Raw genomic sequence first — 16,211 nt, 5'->3', positions numbered from 1 at the left:
CTTTTGTTTCCCTTCTGCCTGGACGAAGGCAGGAGAGCTGGTCTTGTGGCAGCAAACATGAATGGTCTCCCTTTCCAAGCAGGGTCCACCCTGGTTTGCATTTCAACGGGAGACCACACATGGGCACTGCCAAGTATTCCCCTTAGGGGATGGGGCCAGAGCTCAGCGGAAGAGCATCTGCCGGCTTGCGTGCGGGAGCTTCCAGGTTCAATCCCTGGCAGCCTCTCCAAGTTAGGGATGAGAGAGACTCCTGCTGGAAACCTTGGAGAGCTGCTGCCAGTCGGGGCTGACCATACTGAGCTCGATGGTCCAATGGTCTGACTCGGCATACAGCAGCTTCCTACATTTCTCTCCACATGAGCTAGGAATGCCTTGGCTGCCACTGACTGGCTTGGTGGCGTAGTCTGAAGGGACTCACATGCTGCTGCTGCCTTGGCAGCATGGCTGAGGACCCTGAGCACCCACCTTCAAAGGGTGTGTGTGTGGGTCTTTCATATTAGCCCAATTCAGATATTATGCTGTACAAGTGTACAGCATAATATCTGAATATGACAGTGTTTGTGTGAATGACTGTGCCTGTCTTCATTTTAAAAGTGAACCTGCATACAGGCCCTTCAAAGGCATGGTACAGATAGGAAGTGTACTTCTGTACCTGCATGCAGCATAACATGTGAATGACTGTACTGTACTTGTATACCGATCTGTACCAGTACACTGTACACTCCCTGTACAAGTGTTGAACGTAATGTGTGAACTGGCTTATATTGTCCTTCTCCTCAGGCAGCAAAATGTGTTGGGCTGCCTCTGAATACTACCACCCCCAATAATAATAGTCTTAAGAACATATGAACATAAGAACAGCCCTGCTGGATCAGGCCCAAAGGCCCATCTAGTCCAGCATCCTGTTTTGCACAGTGGCCCACCAAATGCTGCTGGAAGCCTACAGGCAGGAGTTGAGGTGTGCCCTCTCTCCTGCCATTACTCCCCTGCAACTAGTACGCAGAGGCATCCTGCCTTTGAGGCTGGAGGTGGCCCAAAGCCCTGCTACTGGTAGCCATTGATAGACTTCTCCTCCATGAAGTTATCCAATCCCCTCTTAAAGCCATCCAGGTTGTTGGCTGTCACCACATCCTGTGGCAGAGAGTTCCACAAGTGGATGACACGTTGTGTGAAAAAGTACTTCCGTTTGTTGGTCCTAGACCTCCTGGCAATCAATTTCATGGAGTGACCCCTGGTTCTAGTGTTGTGTGAGAGGGAAAAGAATCTCTCTCTCTCCACTTTCTCCACACCATGCATGATTTTATAGACCTCTATCATGTCTCCCCGCAGTCATCTTTTTTCTAAAGTAAAAAGCCCCAGGTGTTGTAGTCTTGCCTCATAAGAAAGGTGCTCTAGGCCCCTGATCATCTTGGTTGCCTTCTTCTGAACCTTCTCCAGTTCTACAATATCCTTTTTTAGATGTGGTGACCAGATTTGTACGCAGTACTCCAAGTGTAGTCACACCATAGTTTTGTATAAGGGCATTATAATGTTAGCTGTTTTATTTTCAACCCCCTTTCTAATGATCCCTAGCATGGAATTGGCCTTTTTTACAGCTGCCGCACATTGAGTCGACACTTTCAACGAGCTGTCCACCATGACCCCAAGATCCCTCTCCTGGTCAGTCACCGACAGCTCGGATCCCATCAGCATATACTTGAAGTTGGGGTTTTTCGTCCCAATATGCATCACCTTACACTTGCTAATATTGAACTGCATTTGCCATTTTGTCACCCACTGCCCCAGTTTGGAGAGATCCTTTTGGAGCTCCTCACAATCCATTTTGGATTTCACTTCCCAGAAGAGTTTGGTATCATCTGCAAATCTGGCCACCTCGCTGCTTACTCCTGCTTCTAGATCATTTATGAATAAATTAAAAAGCACTGGTCCCAGTAAAGATCCCTGGGGGACCCCACTTCTTACTTCCCTCCATTGTGAAAACTCTCCATTGATACCTACCCTCTGTTTCCTGTCTTTCAACCAGTCAGCAATCCACACATGTACTTGTCCCCTTATCCCATGACCCATGTCTTCCTTGGAGGCCTTCAGGAGAGCCTTAAAGACCCATCTCTTCAGCCTGGCTTTTAATGATATCTAGTTTTAACCTTAATTTTAATGAGATTTAATCTGGTTTAAATGTTTCTTGATTTTAATTGTTGTATTCTTTGTTTTTTATTTTAATGTAAACCACTCTGAGCTACTTCAGGAAGGGCGGTATAACAATTGATTAATTGATTGATTGATTGTTACAGACACGGAGGCTTCAGGGGGCCTTACGTACAGCCAACATATCAGACAATGAGCATGATGGGCACTATCCTGATCCAGCACGGCCGAGCATCCCTTGGGGCTGGGGAGCAGACCGCAAAATATAAAAATAGATAAAATGATGATGAAGACTCAGAAGCAACAGCTACCTCTCTGGATGATTGTCTGCCACCAAAGTTCTGCTGGTCTTGGAAAGCTGGTGCACGGTCTCAGCATAGTCTTCGACAGCTTGCTCCAAAATCTGGTGTTTCTTCAGCATGGAAACGGCACTTTGTTCATCCTGGAAGTGATGAGAGAAAGAACGACATCATGTTCCTTGCACAGCAGCATGGAGATGGAGGGAATTGTCCCCATGTGTAAACAGCTGAAGCCAAAGATGGAAGAGACCTAACAAGGGAAAGCCAGTGTGGCCTATTGAGTAGAGCAGGGCTGCCCAAGCTGGACTCCCCAGATGTTTGCCAGGGTTCACAGCAACCCTGAAGAGAGCAAGTCCTGGGGTGGGGGAAGGAGAAGAGTCCAGCCCAGTCAAGATCCCTGCCCCTGGCAACAGCCTGCTACCAGAACCAGAAGCACCAGGGCAGCCAGAGCCACAGAGGGTGACCTGGGGACCTGGCAACCCTCCACTTGAACCCCCTCTGTGGCTTCGGGACCCCAGGAACAGAGGTGATGCTGGGCTTGGTCCAAGCTCCAGCTCTAAAGATGGAGCACACTTGGCTGCCCAGAGCCTCCCTCCCAAAGGATCCCTCCTCCCCAGGAGGAGGGGGGAACCAGCTGGGATTCTCCATGGGAGGAAGGCTGCCGTAGGAGTCCAGGGAAGAGTGGGGCTCCTGCTAGCTACAAAAGCCTTCAGCTCTCCCTTGCACTTTTGCTGGTCCAAGAGCTCCCCTATGCACTCCTGTCTCCAGCTGCCTGCCTCATTGCCTTGCCTGAATGCCATGCGGCCTCAGTTGACCTGACTTCCATGGACTTTCTAGTGCCTCCACCTCCACATCGGTCACATGGAAATCAAGACAACCTGTCTCACAGTGGATTAAAGATTGTGGGGAATATAATCTGAGGCTCAAAGGTTACCCTGCAGCCTGGTTGCTGGTGGGATCCCAGATCACGTGGTCTTCTGTTGGTTAGCTACAAGGATGCAATGTCTGCTAATGGGCCTGCCGTTTTAACCGGCTTGTAAATAATGCATGGACAATCCAGAATACAGCCAGGCCTTTATTGTTGATGGAAGAAAACTCTACGAATTCTCCACTAGCAGGGATGGTCAGACTGCAGCCCGGATGCCAGAAGCAGCCCACAGGCAGCAGGAGTTTATGGCTTGGAAAGGGGTCACAGGGCAGTGACCTTCACTATTTTTCAAGTGGGGCCACTTCGGCAACAAACCTTCAACGTGAGAGCCATTTCCCACTGGGCTGTGTTTTTCTCAGCACCGTGTTTGCACAGTACTGTGTTTTTCTCAGTGCCAGAGGACCCTCCCAGAACCCCCTCTTAAGAGCGCTAGGAAGAAAGCACCAGGCAGAGCTACAGTTCCCAGCAATCTGTGCAAGCCTGCCAAGACGCTGCAGGGGACTCAAGAGGGCCCCAGTTCCCTTCAAGGAGCCCCCTGGCACTGGGCAAAGTGCATGCAGCATGGCACAGTGAGAATGGCTGTCTCTACATGGCGAGTCCCTCTGCATGAGACTGCGCAGAGTATTCAGATTTGGCTGGAGCTTCATGCAGGCCCAATGACCAATTAGTCAGGGGGCTTCACTTAGTTGATGGGGGCTGCCACCGCCCCCCGAGACTTACATTGAAGAACACTGCCACAGAGCCTAGATGTGGCAAAAGGTCAGGCTTGCACACCTGCCTGTCTCTCCCATGCACCTACCTGCTTCCCTGCACTGTAGACTAGAGGCAGGTCCACCCCAAGTGGGCAGGGGAAAGGGAGAGGAAACGGCATGTAGACCAGAATATGCACTGGAGTGGCACTAGGAGCTCTACTCATTGTGGCACACATGCCAAAAAGCCTGCCTGCCTGCCTGCCAACTTATTTAAGTAAAGCAAGTCAAGATCAGAGAGCCAAATAAGCTAGAGATGCATCAAATATTCTCAGTGAAGTTGGTGTTTGGAATCAGGACACAAAACCGCTTTCTAATTCCATGAGGATGGTAAAGGAGTATCTCAGAGGCATTTACCCAAAGAAAATGGCCAACGTTCCAGGAAGTCGCTGAAAGGGCCAAGGCAAACACAACAAAGGAGCCCTAAAGAGCCAAGTTGTGATAAGTTGCTCATGTCAAGGTAGGTCACAAGATTCCCTGGCATAATTTATTTATGACCAAGGCCAACAGAGTAAAAGGAATCAAGCAGAGGGTTTGCAGGGAGCTCACATACAAACAAACCTGACTATCTTCTATTTGAAAAGGTGTTCACAAACTGTAGGGTGGGGGGACGGATGGAGACACCTCACAATTCTTTCTCAGAGAGTTCTAAACATAGCTCTCAGCTGACAACTTATGTGACATAAAAGGAAGGGCAGCAGAAGAACGAGGAGATTGATTTCCCTTAAGTGATTTGATCGGGTTCCAAGTCAGACTTCAGCAAGTGCTCACTGACAACCACTAGTTGGGGAAAAACAGATGCTGGTTCATTCTGGCTCCCCTCTGCTACCGTACTACTTTGGTTAGTGGCATAGTAGGGTATTTCTTAAACACACAGACACTTGAAATCTCTCTGTTGCCTACTATCTCTGTGCTATTAACAGAGCTCAGTTTTATTTCCATGTTCCTGTCCACCAGTATTCCCTCTAACAGGGATTCCCAGATGCTGCTGAATGCAACTCCCAGCATCCCCAGCGGCAAGGGCCTGTGGCTGGGGATTATGGGAGCTGTAGTCAGCAACAACTGGGAATCCCAGTTACAGGGAACACTGCTGCCCACCAACTTGCTTTCCAGGCCCCGTCCGCCCAGAAGCCACTCACCTTGGCCTTCTCTTCTGACATCATGTAGAGTTCTTGCTCACTCATCCAAGCTTCCGCCTCGGCCGCGTCGAAGTAGTACTGCTGGGCTTTGTGAGACTCCTCGAGGCGCTTGTGGCGTTTCTCTGTCTCCTCTATCAGGAGGTTCCACAGCTGCTGTAGGTCGGCAAGGCGCTGCCGGATTGCTTCGGCATTAAGGCTGCTGTCTGGAACGATGTTTTGGCTCCTTTCGAAAACGTCATCGATACGAGGCTGGTGTCCCTGGATTTCCTTCTGAAGTGTCTAAGGTGGGGAAATTCAACACTCGCGTTGGAAAGAGCTTGCCGAACAAACACTTCAAATTTAGACCATGGGAAGACAGCCAAGATGGCTAATTCCCAGAATACACCCTGGCAATTTGAGAAAAAGCAACGTTTTCTGACAGGAACAGCACTTCCAGAAGTCATCTCAGTGCAAAGAAATACATTTCAAAGGGCCAGAAAACTACCTACTATGGTAGAGGAAGATAAGACGGCAGGTAGAAAGGACATGGTCCTGTAGCCAGGCTCAACCAGAGTTTCCCATCCCACAACAATCATGTTTCGTACAGAACAGTATGTGAGTCGGGACCACTGCAGGTGTTTCCCCACTTGCTGTGCACATCAATAGAGTTTGCCAGAAGGGCCTTTGCTTATGTCTGTGAGTGGAAGTTGATTCTCATGGCAAGCTTAATATACAGATTGACTCAATATGGCAGGAGGCGGAGTAGACTCATAAGAACACAAGAACAGCTCTGCTGGATCAGGCCCGAGGCTTATCTAGTCTAACATCTTGTTTCACACAGTGGCCCACCAGATACTTCTGGGAAGCCCTCAAGCAGGAGATGGAGGCATGTCCCCTCTCCTGCTGTTGCTTCTCTGCAAATGGTATTCAGAGACATCCTGCCTCTGAGTCTGGAGGTAGGCTAGAGCCATTAAGACTAGTAGCCATTGATAGACCTGTCCTCCATGGATTTGTCTAAGCTCCATTTAAAGCCATCCAAGCTGGTGGCCACCACCACATCCTGTGGCAGAGTGTTCTATAGATTAATTATGCACTGTGTGAAAAAGTACTTCCTTTTGTCGGAATTTCCTGGCAATTGGTTGCATGGGATGACTCCAGAATCTAGTGTTGTGAGAAGGGAAGAAAAACTTCTCTGTCCACTCTTTCTACGCCATGTATAATTTTATAAACCACTAGTGTCTCCCCTTAGTCGCCTTTTTCCTAAACTAAAAAGCCCCAGTGTTGTAGCCTAGCCTCATAAGGAAGGGTGCTCTCGCTCCTTGATCATCTTGGTTGCCCTGTTCTGCACCTTTTCCAGTTCTACAATGTCCTTTCTGAGATGTGGTGACCAAAACTGTACACACTATTCCAAATCTGGCTGCACCATAGATTTGTATAAGATTTGTACATATACATAGACTGTATATACAGTCCCACAAGAGCCCCTGGTGGCGCAGTGGTAAAACTGCCGCCCTGTAACCAGAAGGTTACAAGTTCGATCCTGACCAGGGGCTCAAGGTTGACTCAGCCTTCCATCCTTCCGAGGTCGGTAAAATGAGTACCCAGAATGTTGGGGGCAATATGCTAAATCATTGTAAACCGCTTAGAGAGCTCCAGCTATAAAGCGGTATATAAATGTAAGTGCTATTGCTATTGCTATATACAAATGATGATGTGACATATGTGAGCTCTGCAATGATGACATGATAATCTTATTTTAAATTTTCATTGCAGATGGTTTTTTGATTGAATAAGGGCAGTCATCATCAATTTCCACCTGACTGCAGCTGACTGGGAGGTCAGACAGCAAGGCCCCTTACATCAGCTAAAGCCATCTGATATTGGCTTCTGCCCTTCCAGAACTGTTTCCATCAGCAATCACTCTACCTGGCTACATCAGTGGGAGAGGTCAGACAGCAAAGTGCCCTCCACTGGCCTGGCTAAAGCTAACATTTGGCTCTCCCTCCCAGGACTGTCTCCATCAGGAGATATTCTACCTGGCTCCAAGACGCTTTCCAGATTACACACTACAACAGTGTCATTACGTGTCCATTAAGTGTGCTTCTGTACTGCCCGTACTTCAACATCGCAGTCCCTGCACTGTCAGCAAGGTACCATCCACATTTCCGATGCCTTTTTTCGGGTTTTATCTTTGCGTTACAGTGAACAATGTTGCCCAAAAAGTGCTGCATTTTCCTGTTATAGGAGGTTTGCGCAAGCAAGAAAAGACTGCTCCCCCTGCTGGTGGCTTTGCATAACACCCTTTATTTATGGTTTCAATACGATCCTGCAAAGCCAAAGTAAACTTCCGCTGTTGTAGTGTGTTATCTGAAAATGCCCAGCAGGAGAGGTGAGACAGCTAGGCTAACTCCATCGGCACCTGTCTCTCAACCTAACCTACTCACAGGGTTGCTGTGAAGATAAAGATGACCTTGTACACCACTCTGGGCTCCTTGGAGGAAGAACAGGATATAAATGTAGCAAACAAATAAGTACATAAGTAAAGAACTTAATTAGTTTCCCTTACTTTTCCCTTTCCTATCATGTCTCTTAGATTCTAACAGATTATACATGTAGATAGATTATAGATGGGCCTTCTCTGTTGCTGCTCCTGGGCTTTGGAATGCACTTCCTGCTGAAATAAGAATCTCCCCGGCTCTGACAGGTTTTAAAAGGGCTATTAAGGCATATTTATTCATCCAGGCTTTTAATTAGACTTATAGAATCTATCATTGTTTTAATGTTTTTACTTTATTTTTAATCTGTGTTGTTTTATTGTAAACTGCCCAGAGATGTGACTTTGGGGTGTTCATGCAAATATGCTGAGTGAGTGAATGAATGAATAAAATGAAACTGCCCTAATTACTTTGGCAGAAGTGAAAACATAGATGGGAAGTAAGGTATGAATGGATCTATCCTAGATCTTGGTGACATCTCTGAACCTCATTTCCCACCCTGTAAAATGGGCACAAAAGCTTTGTTACGTCTGACTGCCATATATACATGGTGGGAGGCAGCCAGAGACCATGGGAATAAGATTGCAAACAAGACAAACATGATTGGGAGGCTTGATTTTATGTGGTTGTGAATCAATGTGCTGCAAACAGTGCTCCTGAAAGGCAGAGCCTAAATCTCCCTTCACATTTTACTTCCTGGCTACTAAGATTCAATCAGCTTCAGCCACTTACCTGATTCTTCTTAATTAACAACTGAACAGTCTGGAGGTTGTGACCATGATCTGTAGAGGTGGCAATAGGCATCCTCTCTCCAACCCACAACTAGAATTGAAACAAACAAATACATAAATAAAATAAAAGTATGTCTATGGGGGAAATTATTATTAACAATACTTATATACAGCTTTTCAGTTTAAAAAAGTTCTCAAAGCAGTTTACATAATAGGGTTATAAAAAATGGTTCCCTGTCCCCAAAGGGCGCATATTCTAAAAAATAAACACAAGGCAGTCACCATCAACAGCCACTGGAGAGATGCTATGCTGGGGCTCAAAAGGGAAAGTTGCCCTTTTCCTTGCTAAATATAGGAGAATTGCCATTTAAAATGTAACAAGAATTAATTAAATGTAACAAGAATTAAGGGAAGCAAAGATAGCATAAAATAAGTCACGGAAACAGGAACGCGCAACATTTCCCCGCAAGCAGACTTGGATGCGTTACGATCAGAGTTACGATCAAACTCACAATTTCATCTTCCACGTCCCGGTTGAACTGATGGATCTCCTTGGAGGCCAGCAGGTGGGACTTCCTCTCCGTCAAGGGTTCCAGCAGCTCCAGGAACTTCTTCTCCACAATGAAGCGCTGGCCGTCCACTTCATCAGTACTCTTGCCCTCTTGGCTCAGCGCCTGGGCCTGACTCTGCAGCTCCTCTATCTCCTTCTTACGCACATCCATTTGGTTCTCAAGCATCTGAAAGGGCGAGTGGTGGGATGGAGAACAGGCACAGTCACAAATTATCCTCTTCCAACGTAAGGCTACTGAGTGAGAAATGTGGCAAAGACTACAGAACAAGGAAGGAGGTTCAACGCTGCTGGGGCATCTAGATTTCTGTGACCTCTATGAACATTTTAATAAGAAGGTTTCAGCTATAGTTTTATGTAAATATATAGACCCTTTATCCAAACAATTTAGAGCAATACATCGCAAAGTAAAAGATTATATGCATTTACTGTGGTTAAACCCACACAATGCCTCCTTCCAGTGTGCCATGAAAATCAAGCAAGCTTAGGAAGATCTTGTATTCTTGTCATAGCCCAGGACTCACTTCGGTGATGAGAAGGGGGCTCTAATGACACAGAAGATGAGGAAGACTGGGAGCAGTCTTGGAGAGAACCTCCAAAGTGCCTGCCTCACAAGATGCCACACAACGTAAAGAGGGGAGAGTGATCATGTGAGAGCTGGGAGTTGGGTAGGACTTTTCACCCACCCTTGATAAAGTGCTGGGGACAGATTGTGAATTGCCCATGCCTGTCGTACCCAGGTCCCACAGGTTCACTCCTCCTCCTCCTCCTCCTCCCCACCCTTGATCTTTGTGAACATGTGACTGCCAATCAGGAGCACACACAGCTCTCCTATCCTGGACAGATGCTCCCCCTACCTTGATTTGGACTGTGAGAACGAACCCCTTGACAATGACTAGTTTAAGGGAACTGGTGGAAACATTTGCATTCATACTGGCTTTTGGAAACTCAGGATCCTAAATGCTGCTCAGCTTGGTACATTTGTTTTAATATGGTCACATGATGATATTTGATTTGTACAAATAAATACAAATCGGCAATGTGGAATCACAGCTATATGGCTGGAGATGCAAGTGAGATGGGTTACACACCCCGCCCCTATATCCACATCCCCACCCAAAAACGTATCACCCAATGCTCAAATTCGGGGGGGGGAGGTAGGGGGCTCTTAACGAAACCAACAAGTGCTACGACAACTCTCCTCAAATTCAGCTAAATCATTCCCGCACCCCACCCCGGTTAGCCTTCCAAAAAACAGCAGCTAAGGGACCAACACGAAAGTTAAGAGAGCTGAGCACCCTTGGCCACCTGATAATTCGTGCACGGCCCTCATCAACCCTACTCATCCCCCTGCTTCCAGGAGAAGCTGAAGAGTCCACTGGTCCAACCTGTTGTTTCTTTAGCAGAATGTTGACGCTGGTGAGGTCTTTGCCGTAGTCATCGGACTGTATCTGGCTTTCCAATCCATTCAGCCACTTATCCAAGTCGGCGCAGCTCTGGGTGAACAGCTCAGCCTTATTGGCGTCAAAAAGCCGCTGAGCTTTAGTCTGGGTGGTGCTTTCGAGCTCTTCCCACATTTGGTGCAGGCATGTCAGCTTCTCTTTCACGATTGACTCCGTTTCGGGTTTCTCTGCAATAAGCTGCATCCCTTCCTGCAGAGAAATAGAAATGTCAGCCAGGAGCACTTAAGCTTTCTCCCCTCCCACGCACCAATTTCTTTTTCTACTTCTGGGTTCCTCTAACCCAGGGCGATCTTTCCGTGAGGCAAGCTGAGGCGGTCACCTCAGGCAGCAGATTACTCAAATGCCAGCAGGGTAACATGTAGGGTGACAAGATGCACCCCCCCCTCACTGCCACAATTGGAGCAGCTCTTGGGGACCAAACTCACCCAGGAGCACCTCTCCTCACACTTCTTGCTAGCCTTGCAAGGAGCACAAGGAGAGACGAAGAGGCTATCAGCAACTTCCCTTTCCTCCCAATGCCACTTTCAACCTTTGCATGGGTCAATTTTGAAAGGGGGCTGGCCCCCACTAGCAGCATTTGGTTCCTTGCCTCAGGACCTAGTACTGCCTCTGCTCCAATCATACTTTGCCATGAGATCCCATCTGGGCAATTTGGTTAGCGCTAACCTCCAAATGATGGTTTGCAAACCTACTTGAAACCCTAGTTTTGGATAGCGGCTAAGGCCAACGTGATCACTCCCAGGGTGTCAATTTACAGTTACCGGAAACCCAGAAATGGTGGAGAGAATGCAGATGAAAGTAGGAGGGAGAAGGAGAAAGGAGTGGACAAGCTTGCCATATGCTCCCGATTCTCCAAACTGGGACTGTGATGTTTGAAGCAGGCCATGATCTCAGTAATCTGTACGTAGACATGTACAACAGGACAGTATTGTGATCTCTAGATTCGTGATGGAGGCTGAGAGTGTAGAGACTAGTCTAAGGTGACTGAGGGAATTCACAGCTGAGATGAGAGCTGAAATAGGGACTCAAATCTGATACTTTCTTTTGTTGTTGTTGATTAAATTTCCCATGCCGGTCTTTAGTCTAGAACAGGGGCTCCAGATTGGGTCCCCAAATATGGTTGGATGACACCTCTCCTCATCCCAGACACAATGGCCAAAGGCCTTCTCTGTGGTTGCCCCAGGGCTTTGGAATATGCCCCCTGTTGAAATAAGAGCAGCTCCTTCTCTGTTTGCTTTAAGGAAGACCCTCAAGATGTACTTGTTTTCCCAGGCTTTTAACTGAAAATGTTAACTATTTAATGTGTTTTTATCTTGAGAGATGGGTGTTTATTTGTTTTGTGAATTTTGACTGTTTTTATACTGTTTATACATGTGTTGTGTTTTCTAACTTGGTACATCTCCTAGAGATGCACATATCAGGAAGTATAGAAATATGATAGATAGACAAACAGACAGACACCTGGGGACCCAAGGGTTGGGAGCCCTGGTCTAGAAACCTCACTGGGTTTACCTGTCCAGCATCTCCACATGCACCCAAACACCACTTCTCTTTTCTGGTAAAAGTGGTGGCAGTCAACATAGCACCATACAATTCCAAAGACTTGGAATGACCACCTTAATGAAACAGAAACTTTTCTACAAATGGCGGGCATTTCGTTGATGCAGTCCCTGCACATGGCAGACCTGGGTGTCTGCATCCCTTCACAACTGCGATTTCATTCTAGGTACCTTCTGAATTTTGTCAAGCCATTCTTTGTTGGATCCAAGCTCAGCCATGAACGCTTGGTGTTTCAGCCACTTGCTGTGCAGGTTTCTTGCTTCGTCGTAAGACATGTCCTGTGCTGTAAGCATCTTCTCATTAATCCAGAGGGACAGCTGAAAAGCAGATGGGGAAAGGTCACTAGATATAGTGCTATGGAGACCACAAGCTCCTACACCAGGCTTCCTCAAACTGCGGCCCTCCAGATGTTGCTGAACTACAACTTCCAGCATACCCAGCCACAAAAAATTGTGTCTAGGGATGCTGGGAGTTGTAGTTCAGCAACATCTGGAGGGCCACAGTTTGGGGAAGCCTGTCCTACACCAATATGAACCTCTGTGAGATCAGAGATCAGCCAGTGAGGCCCAGATGGAGGCATCAGCTCAATGAAGGCCAGGTTGGTCACCAGCATTTCTGGTGCCTTCTGTAGTGGCCACAGAACTTTGGAACATCCACCGTCTGGATATTTTTTGTGTGCCCATTTCTATCACTATTTCGCTCTTCCTTAATTTAAAAAAAAGGTTTAGGAAAACCAATATTGTGCATTTAGCAAAACCTTCCAGAAGTTGCACATTTGGCATCTTTGCAGCCAGTGGCCCCAAGAGGAAAGTCTATAAACAGATCTGGGCTCCATTCCCTGCAGTAGACGCCCTCTTGCTGATCAAACCTCACCCAGGCAAGGGGAGCGGAGCAGAGCTGAATGGCTTGCCCAGTCGCCTCTATTCTGGGCCAACAAAGGCCATTTTTCATTCACGAACATTTCCAAAGGTCACTTCATAAAAGGCTTGTTAAGGAGGGCAATAAAAGGAAAGTGTGTAATTGTGGGAATTAGAAGAATCTGCTTTTCAGAGGAAGCTAACAAAGAAGCTGTTCATAAACTGAAGAAAGGTTCTCACTGGGACATCTGCCCTGTAGTGGCCGGTCTGCCCCAGAGCAGTGCCATGTTCCCTTTGATGCCAGATTATTCTAACATGGAGGGAGTCTGGAAGGCCATGTGATGGGACAGGGAGGAAAGACTTAACTCTGCTCTGGAAGACGTCCCTTCAGCTGCCCATCACAGTAGCTGGGGCAGGATGGGTTGAGTGGCCAGAAGCAATCCCTTCACTGGAGCCAGCTTCTGGAGCTGACTTCACCCATAATGCAATGGGGAAGGCATTTAAAGAGAAGAGGAAAGGGGAGGGGTGAGGGAATGGGCTCATCCCTTCTTCCATGCTCGTTTATGATCCAACGGTTTCTTGTATCATCCCAACTTGCATCATCTCAACTGGAAAAGGAGTTAAAGCTCCTTTTCCATGTAGGAGAATGAACTAGGGCAACAGCAAGGGTATTCGCACGAGCAGCCTAACCTAGAGCAGGGCAGCCCAGAAGCAAGGTCGCTCCCGGCTCTGCACCCATGCCAAGCCCCACTTCCATACCCAAGAAATGCAAAATGGAACCCGTGAACAACCTTGAACAGTAGGCAAAGTACCTAACATTTAACCTGTGCTCCGTTTAACCTCGGCTGGCAATCGTCTGGGTGATCGCCACCAGGTTAAATGGCTTCCCCCTGGCCCACGGCCATTTCTGGCAGCAAGCTAGGGGGAAGAGGCAGCTGTGCCAAGTGCGCTTGTGACCCACTGCACTTGTGCGCCACTGTGCTTGTGCCCTGGGGCACTCTGGGATGTGGGGGGCGGGAAAGTCCTCCCACTCCCAGCATCTCCCTTTGCCGTGCCACTGCTTGTGTGGGTGTGCAGCACAACAGAGGGGTGGATAGCGGCCACTTGTCTGCTGGGGAAGGCAGGATTACTTTCCTCCCCAGCAAGGTCATGTGCATGACCTCATTGTCTGACTCAGGGGCGGTAGTGCTCAAACATTAGTAGTATGACTCAATCAGCCATATACTTATTTTCTGCAAACTATGGATGTTTAGACTGTCAACTCAAAGGCATGGGCATTTATTTTCCATCTGATGGAAAAACTGCCCAGCAACTATTAGCCCTTGATTCTGGATATTTCTCAGAGACTTATCCTTCAAGTAAGCAGACTTGCTTTGTTTCTTTGCATGTGTACAGAGAGAGCCAAATAGAAATATGTAATTTCACACTTGCTCTCCTATGTCTGAACAGATACACATTTTGCACTGCAAGAGGCCTATGGGCAGCATGACTAGGTTTGGGGTTATGTTTCTAGGTAGCTTAAGTTCAGTTTAGCTGCTAACCAATGTGCTTTGATTGCTATAGCAACCAATTATTAAAATGCTGACATGCCCTGTCCACTATTTAAGAAATAAGAGATCTAAAAAGCAAAGCCCATGTCAGTGTGGACAGGGGAAAGGCCAACCTACGCTGCTATGAGGTCTGCAACCTGTTTTCTTCAGTAAGAAACAACTGCATAATTTACAAACTCCTTTGGCGGTGGTGGTGGTTATAGGCAAACACCTGACTAAAGCTGCGCATGTGCAGCCAAGAAAAACATGCACAAAAAGGCACTGTCCTTGCTTCAGCAGAGCTCCCCAGACAACTCAGACTGTTGCCAGTTAGTGGCTAAACTTGGGAGTTGGTTAATTCTCTATATTCCAGTGTTTGCATGTCCTGATTTTAACACTCTTTTCCTCCTTCAAATCCTTGGAGGGCAAGCATGGTCCTCTCTGCAAAATGGCTCTGGGAAAAGAGCATGGAACAGAGATGGTAGCCCTAGACCAGGGTTATACAGAAGACTGGTCATTTTTCTCATGCTTTCCAAGTATCACAAATTCATTAAGGGCGTTCACACAACCAGCCAAACCTGGGCTTGTACAGCACTACCCGGGTAGGGCTAGCCATGCAGAGTGCCAGGAAAGGTCCTGATCCCGGTGCTCTGCACTGGAGTAGCCTGGGTTTTGTACCCAGGCAAACAGTGAGGCAGAAGGGGGCGAGGGTGACCTTCTACCCCACTCCCCAGATGTGTGAATGCTCGGGTTGCCTCAAGTGTCTCTAGAGCTGGGAGGCCACAGTGCCTGGCAGTGGGGAAATCTCCCAATGCACCACACTCCTCACATGGTGCATTGTGGGAGGCCACAGCCTGCTTTCCCCCTTGCCAGTCCCAGAGTGCTCATGTGTTGGTCGCGTGGGCAGGCAGCGCTGGGAAGCCTGGTCGCATGGGGAAAGTCAGGAGGGCTCCAGCCTTCCCCAGGCCAGGTAAGTTTTGGTCACGTGAATAACCTTAGTGTCTGTCAAAGTTTATCTCAAAGCTCACTAGCATCTGAAGTATCACAACAAAAGTGTAGTCATGGAAGAACGGTGAAAGGGGCTGCTTCCGTGGGCTCTGCATTCTGACATAAAGCTCTTTAATGTATATTTTCCCATGGAGGGGAAAAACCAACCTGAAATTGGGAATGGCTTTTCTGGGAACCCCAGGCTTATCATCTTGCAATTATCTTCAGGATCAGATCCAGAAGGCTCACATGACCATTTCCCTATTTTCTTTAATAAAACTGTAAAGTCTTTGACAATTTTCTAACAAAAAGCGGGTGTGGAAACCCCCTAGCAACTGGCTGCTATTCTGGACTAATCAGCTGTTTGAGGGATGATGCCTATCATCTATGACAAATTAATGGCTCAGAGATGAAAGACAAATGGAAACACACCCAAACAGACTCCAAGTGATTTTTGGTGAAGGGGAAGGAAGAGAAGGAAAGGACCGTTTTCTTCAATTTTTTTTTAAAGATTACCTCTTGGCAATCCTGAAGAAACTTTTGAAGATCTCTGTTGTCTTTCAGTCTCATCAGAAGCTCACTGGCTGCCTCACGATTCTTCTTATGTCTGTTGAAAACAATAACAAGCAAGGAACTTTTACATGTGGGAACATTGTGGATTGGATTATTATTCGCCATCTGAATGGAAGCTCTGTTGTAGCCCAGTGCAAATATCTCCCAATCTTGGGACTCTAAAATGCCCTCTAATCAGGGGCAAAACTCCTTGAAATGAGTTTGTCCCT

At 47.4% G+C, this 16,211-nt stretch overlaps 1 protein-coding gene across 3 annotated transcripts in view; it reads right to left on the bottom strand.

Moving 5' to 3' along the window:
* SPTBN1 (spectrin beta, non-erythrocytic 1) overlaps positions 1 to 16,211 on the bottom strand; it is a 277,913-nt gene that overhangs the window by 51,086 nt on the left and 210,616 nt on the right. For all 3 annotated transcript variants that reach the window (XM_053245880.1, XM_053245883.1, XM_053245886.1), the window contains 7 exons: positions 15,946 to 16,036; positions 12,227 to 12,373; positions 10,422 to 10,685; positions 8,978 to 9,202; positions 8,467 to 8,556; positions 5,261 to 5,539; positions 2,457 to 2,587 (listed from right to left, as the gene is read on the bottom strand). In XM_053245880.1, the coding sequence (XP_053101855.1) occupies positions 2,457 to 2,587; positions 5,261 to 5,539; positions 8,467 to 8,556; positions 8,978 to 9,202; positions 10,422 to 10,685; positions 12,227 to 12,373; positions 15,946 to 16,036 (1,227 nt within the window). The remainder of the gene's footprint in view (positions 1 to 2,456; positions 2,588 to 5,260; positions 5,540 to 8,466; positions 8,557 to 8,977; positions 9,203 to 10,421; positions 10,686 to 12,226; positions 12,374 to 15,945; positions 16,037 to 16,211) is intronic.

The sequence above is a fragment of the Hemicordylus capensis genome, chromosome 1 (genome assembly GCF_027244095.1).
Source record: "Hemicordylus capensis ecotype Gifberg chromosome 1, rHemCap1.1.pri, whole genome shotgun sequence".
Lineage (NCBI taxonomy): Eukaryota > Metazoa > Chordata > Lepidosauria > Squamata > Cordylidae > Hemicordylus > Hemicordylus capensis.
The sequence above is the reverse complement of the archived record's forward strand: the minus strand, read 5'-3'. Positions and strand labels throughout refer to the sequence as shown.